Below are 5762 nucleotides of genomic sequence, written 5' to 3' on the forward strand. Positions count from 1 at the left end.
GCATGCGCGCTACTGCCTGGAGGGTTAATCACGATAGAGATCGGCGGATTGGCTGCGCAGAGCGGTCAGAACGTACGTACGCCACTTCCGCTTTCCGGCGCGCATGCGTCCTGCTTGTTTGCGTCACCAAGCACCGAAGATCTGCAGTTCCGCGAATTGACCACGCGGTGGCAGCAGAGACCTGCGGTGGTCGCGCAATCACCGGCTTAAGCTGCACCTCACAGTACCCATACAGAAGTAAAAAAAAAAAAAAAAAAAGAGTAATGGCAACTGCGTCTGTCTGTGCAGCAAGGGGGGATTTATCCATGGAGGAGCTATGGCGGCCCAAATATTTTGATTCCAGTCTGTCCTCAGAGGCAGTCAGTGACCTTTCCAATAGATAGCGGAGCACCAATTTCATACTAACACAGCAAGACGCTGAGATCTGGGAGCGCAGCCTGGACAGCCATGGGTTGAGAGTGCCAGTGAGAATGGAGCAAGCGCTGTTTGCCAAACTGCCGGGGTCAGTTCACGGCTCCCTGGTTAGGAACATGTATCATCCACTCACTTTGCAATTAAAGACCGTCACGAAAATACTTCAGGATTTGGTGTCCTCAATGGGCGAACCTGGCACCTGCCTGTATGGCAGTGTATGGCCTTTTGGCTCGAGTATCAGTCCCAAAGCCCAAAGAAACAGGGAGGCTGTAGCATGCGTACTTCGCGCAGCCCCTGCGCTCCTCAGATCCAGGATCGCTGACGCACCGCTGTGCCCATTGCTGCTGCGGCGTGACGTGGGATTTCTGACATCAGAGCAGATTTGGAGAAAAGACAAATCACCTCGAGGACGCGCTCCCCATAGAACTCACCTGTCTGGCCAGTTTGGAAACCGGGTGGGAGGTGGCAATTAACGATCAATTCTTGGTGCCTGAGCGCTGACTCAGCCCTGCCAGCAGCTGCTGCCCCGAACACGGCCCGGCTCGCAGCGGTTCTGCCAGCAGCTGCTCGTGCACAGATGGCAGCTGCAGATGTGGAAGATTTGTTCTTTATGGTTCCCTTGCAGGAGGAGGACAAACAAAAGTTGGTTTTAGCCTGGGAGGGGATGCAGACCTGCGTGCTGTCAGCACTCTCGCCCTGCGGCTCGCGCTGCATTTGCTGAACTTTGCGGACGGTTTCTGGCTCAGGTCAAGAAACTGCACCGAGGAGCGGAGGAGAATCCAATTGGAGCCCTCGGGAAGGAGGGGGAGCACTGCCGGGAGCAGGGGCCGAGACCAGAGAACTCACAGGGTCGTGGGGACATGGGGACTGTGAAGTTCTGGGCTCTGTGGGGGCGGTGGGGGGCTGTAATGGGGAGGTGTGCTGGGGGTTACTGGGGCGTCCCCATGAAGGGATGTCCCACAGCCCCATAGGGCGCCCCATTCACCTCTCTCTACCTCTATGGGGCGTCCCCCTCCCCCTTCATCTCCCCTCCTGCCCCGAAGGGGTTAAACAGCCGCGAAGTGGGGAAAGGGGGGGTGGGGGGGGCGGTGAAGGGGGCGGGGCCATAGGGTGGGTCCGACCCCTCCCCCCCATTTCCTGCCCCTCCCGGGGGGGCGCTTCGGACGGGAAACGGCAGCGGCGGGCGGGGCGCGGCCCCCCCCCTCGGCTCTCCCCGGGCACACCGCCTTCCGAGCGCCGTGCGTGGCACCGCCATGAACCCACGCGGGGCCGTGGGGGGTCTCCTGCGGGTCCTGGGGCGGAAGGAACCCCAGCCGGTACAGGGCGCCGCGGGAGGGACGTGGAGGGGAGGCGTGGGAAAGGGGAGGGGGTAGGGGGAGTCCCACGCGCGATCGCACGGATCGGGCACGCGTGGGGGTGCGGGTGAGGGACACCGGGGTTGTTACGGGAGGGGGCGGTATAAGGGGGTCCGACGTGGAATCTCAGGGATGTGACGCCTGCAGGGGTCTCAAGTGTGGGGGGGGGGGGGGGGGGGGGGGGGGGGGGGGGGGGGGGGGGGGGGGGGGGTCACACTTAGGGTCAGGGCTCCCTGTGGGGTGGGGACACACGCTGCGAGGGGAGGCAGATCCGTGGGTTTGGGGGATCCGGGATGCAGTGGGTGGGGAGCAGAGCTGGGAGGCCGTGGAATTCCACGGGGATAGGGACACGCATGGGGCGGGGGGGGGGTTAATATTTGGGGTCAGGGTGTCCCCTGGGGGGGATATACATGGGGCGCTCACCCCCCTCGCTGTGTTCCCACTTGTGAGGCAGCCCCCATAGCGGGCACTGGGAGAATGCTCCGCTCCCCATCCTCCCCCGCCCCGTGACCTCCCCACCAGTGTCCCTGTTCCCCCCGCCCGTTTCCCACGCCCGCCCCCCCCAGGGCCATTTCCTGGGCTGTGCCCGAACCACTTCCTGGAGAGGGACATTGCGCGGGGGGGCGTGGGTCAGAGACACGGGGACAGCGGGGGGGACATCCCCAAGCACCACCTCCCCATCTTGTCCCCATGTCCCCTCGTTCCCACGCTGGCCCCCCCCCTCGCACCCCACAGCCTTCCCCCGCGCCACCCCACACGTTCCAGGAGAAGTCGTTCCGGAAGAGGTCCCGCTCCTGTGCCGTCTGTCGGGACAGCGTGGGCGCCCATGGGCTGCTCTGCCGAGGTGACACAACGCCGTGTCCCTCTGTCCCCATGTCCCTGTGTCCCCAATGTCCCTGTGACCCCAAAGTTCTGTGTCCTTGTGTCCCCAAAGCCCCACGTCCCAAGTGTCCCCAATATCCCGATGTCCCCATGTCTGCATGTCCCTATGGCCCCAGTGTCCTCATATCCCCACATTCTCATGTCCCCATGTCCTTGTGTCCCCAATACCCTGATGTCCCTGTGTCCGTGTCCCCATGTCCATGGGTCCCCATAACCCAATGTCCTCCATCCCTAAATCCCTGTGACCCAGCATCCCCAGTGTCCCCATAGCTCCACAGTCCCACATCCATACATCCCGATGTCCCCAAACCCCCATGTCCCACTGTGCCACGTCCCCACATCCTCCTCCATGCATGCTGCCACGCTCCGGCCATGGGGTCTGGGGACAGCAGGGTGACACCCCGACGTCCCCGCTGTGTCCCCGCAGTCTGCAAGATCGCCACCCACAAGCGCTGTGAAGCCAAGGTAAGGGCTGAGGGGGACACGTGGTGGCCCGGAGTGGCCACCCCCACATTGTCCCCTCCTGGTCCTCAGAGCCACAGGGACATGTGGAGGGGACAGGCCACGTCCCCACATCCTGACAACTCCATGTCCCCACATCCCCATGATGTCCCCGTGTCCCCCCCCACACACAGCACTTGGCTGTGGGCCAGGGACTGCAGCTGGACAAACAGCAGACGGACAGATGGACGTGGGCAAGGGGGGAGGGTAGGGTCAGCACTGCCCCGTGCCTCAGTTCCCCCCAGGGGGGTTGGGATGGGGGGTGCAGGGGGAACATCTGTGGGGCTGGGATCCTGCTATGGAGCTGGGGGGTCCCACTATGGGGTCAGGTTTGCTCTATGGAGCCACAGTGACCACTCTGCCCCTGCAGGTGACGTCCCCATGTCACCCTCTGCCCCCCCCCGAGCTGGTAAGTTATGGAGCTGGGACCCACCCCTGCCCCACAGCAGTGCTGGAGCACCCCACAGTGCTCCTAAGTTCTGTGTGCCCCACAGCGGAGAAACACTGCCCCACCGAGGCATGGCGAGAAGCAGGTGAGGGGCGGGTGGGATTGGGGTGGAATTGGGATTGGGACGGAGTTTGGGTGGGGATGGGACTGGGGTGGGATTGGGGATTAGGATTGGGGTGTGGATTGGGGTGGGGTTGGGGTTGGGATTGGGGAGGGATTGGGGATTAGGATTGGAGTGGAGTTGGGGTTGGGATTGGGGATTAGGATTGGGTTGGGGTTGGGATTGGGGTTGGGACTGGGGTGGGGTTGGGGTTGGGACTGGGGAGGGATTGGGGTGTGGACAGGAGCACTGTGTGCCCCCAGGACGGCAGCCTGCCCCTCAGCGCCCTCCGGCAGCACCGCTCCCTGCCCAGGTGCCGTGGGGGGGGGGCGCGGGGGGGCTCTGCGGGCGCTGTCACTGTCCCTGGGTCCCCACCCCCGGATCCCCACATCCCCTGCCCACCAGCCCAGAGCCGCACTCCTTGTCCCTATAACCCTGTAACCCCTTAGCCCCATAACCTCATGGACCCATAATTCCATGTATGACCCCATGACCCCACGTATGCCCCCCCCCAGGCTGCCCCCCCACCCCATGACCGCATGTGCCCCCATGACCCCGTGACCCCATGTGTGACCCTGTGACCCCACGCCCCCAGGCCGCCCCCCCTGGCCATGCCCAGCACCCCCCCCGCAGAGCTGAGCTATGTGACGGAGCGGATGATCGCCGTGCGGTTCCCGGGGGGGGCGGATGAGCGGCGCTTCCGCGGACACCTCCGCGACGTCGCACTGCTCCTGCGTGCCCGGCACCGCGACGGGTACACGGTGAGGGGGGCAGGGAGATGCGGGCATATGGACAGGGGGAAGGGGACATCGGGGGGCAAGGGGGAACTTGGGGAAAGGGACATGAGAACTCTGAGGGGACGTGGGGAGGTGGACGGGGCATGGGGTGTGTGGAGACAGAGCGCGGGGACAGTGGGGACAGAACCAAGCTCTTTGGGGTCAGGACATGGGCCAGGATGTGAGGGTCCCGGGGGATGGGATGTGGGCACTCTGGGGACAGGACGGAGATAGGACACTGGGGACATGGGGACAGGACGTGGGGGGTCCATTGGGGCAGGACATGGCGTCTGTGGGGTGGGGACAAGGCACTGGGGACATGGGGACAGGACGGGGGGTCCCACAGAGACAGGCGGGGGATCCCTGGGGACTGTTGTGGGACACAGGGGGGGCTGTGCTGCGGACTGTGCCTCAGTGTCCCCTCCACTGCAGCTCTTCAACCTCTCGGAGAAGCGCCACGACCTCGTCCACCTGCACCCCGCGGTCAGCACGGCGGGCAGGAGGGGGGGGGACTGGGGGGGGTCATGGCTGTGGGGTTGGGGCCATGGGATCGGGACCGTGGGGTCCTGGAGCGGGGCGGGGTGTGGGGTGGAGATGTGGGGCTCCAGCAGAGTTGGGGCTGTGGGGTCGGGGTGTGGGGTCCCAAGGGGTCACGGTATAGGGTTGGGATGTGGGGTCATGGTGTGGAATCCTGGGGGGATTGGGCCGTGGGGTCAGGGCCCTGGGTCACACCATGGGTCACACCGTGGCCACCCACAGGTGCAGGAGTTCGGCTGGCCGGACCTGCTGGCCCCCCCCCTGGACACGCTGTGCGCCATCTGCAAAGCGCTGGAGCGCTGCCTGCGCGCGCTGCCCCCCCGCGTGGCCGTGCTGCACTGCCGGGTGCGTGGGGTGGGGGTCACGGCGTCATGGGGTGGTTTAGGGGCACGGGGGGAGGTCATAGGGTCGGGGGTGTTTGTAGGGTTGGGAGGACCGTAGGGCCACGGGATTGTCGGGTCTCAGGGGGTGTAGGGTCGCATGGGGTTGTAAGGTTGGGGGGGCTGTGGGGTGGGGGGGGTGGGGTCTGAGAAGTGCTGACCCCAAACTCCCTCAGGGCAACAGGGGGAAAGTGGGCGTCGTGGTGGCGGCGTACATGCACTACAGCCGCGTCTGCGCCAGGTAGGGGGGGCAGGGGGTGGGGAGGCGCAGTGGGGTCAGAAGGGCTATGGGGTGGGGGGTGCTGCAGGGCAGAGGGTGTGGAGAGCTATGGGGTAGGGGATGTGGGGGGCTATGGATTGGGGTGTGGA

The 5762-nt window shown here is 65.0% G+C and overlaps 1 protein-coding gene and 1 long non-coding RNA gene across 2 annotated transcripts in view; one reads left to right on the top strand and one right to left on the bottom strand.

Moving 5' to 3' along the window:
* Positions 1-277: 277 nt before the first annotated feature.
* Positions 278-1033, bottom strand: LOC110390888. The gene is made up of 2 exons (XR_002433920.1): positions 607-1033; positions 278-518 (listed from the first exon to the last, which is right to left on the bottom strand). It is a non-coding gene; the product is annotated as an uncharacterized LOC110390888 (long non-coding RNA).
* A 480-nt stretch (positions 1034-1513) lies between these two features.
* Positions 1514-5762, top strand: part of TNS2 (tensin 2) — a gene marked incomplete at its 3' end in the record, with an annotated part of 8125 nt that continues 3876 nt past the window's right edge. Inside the window, 10 exon segments of the mRNA XM_021382437.1 lie at positions 1514-1730; positions 2505-2613; positions 3079-3116; positions 3523-3561; positions 3647-3685; positions 3964-4013; positions 4296-4461; positions 4909-4959; positions 5236-5358; positions 5570-5634. Coding sequence (XP_021238112.1) covers positions 1668-1730; positions 2505-2613; positions 3079-3116; positions 3523-3561; positions 3647-3685; positions 3964-4013; positions 4296-4461; positions 4909-4959; positions 5236-5358; positions 5570-5634 — 743 coding nt within the window.

This window comes from Numida meleagris, unplaced genomic scaffold (genome assembly GCF_002078875.1).
Source record: "Numida meleagris isolate 19003 breed g44 Domestic line unplaced genomic scaffold, NumMel1.0 unplaced_Scaffold244, whole genome shotgun sequence".
In the NCBI taxonomy this organism is placed as follows: domain Eukaryota; kingdom Metazoa; phylum Chordata; class Aves; order Galliformes; family Numididae; genus Numida; species Numida meleagris.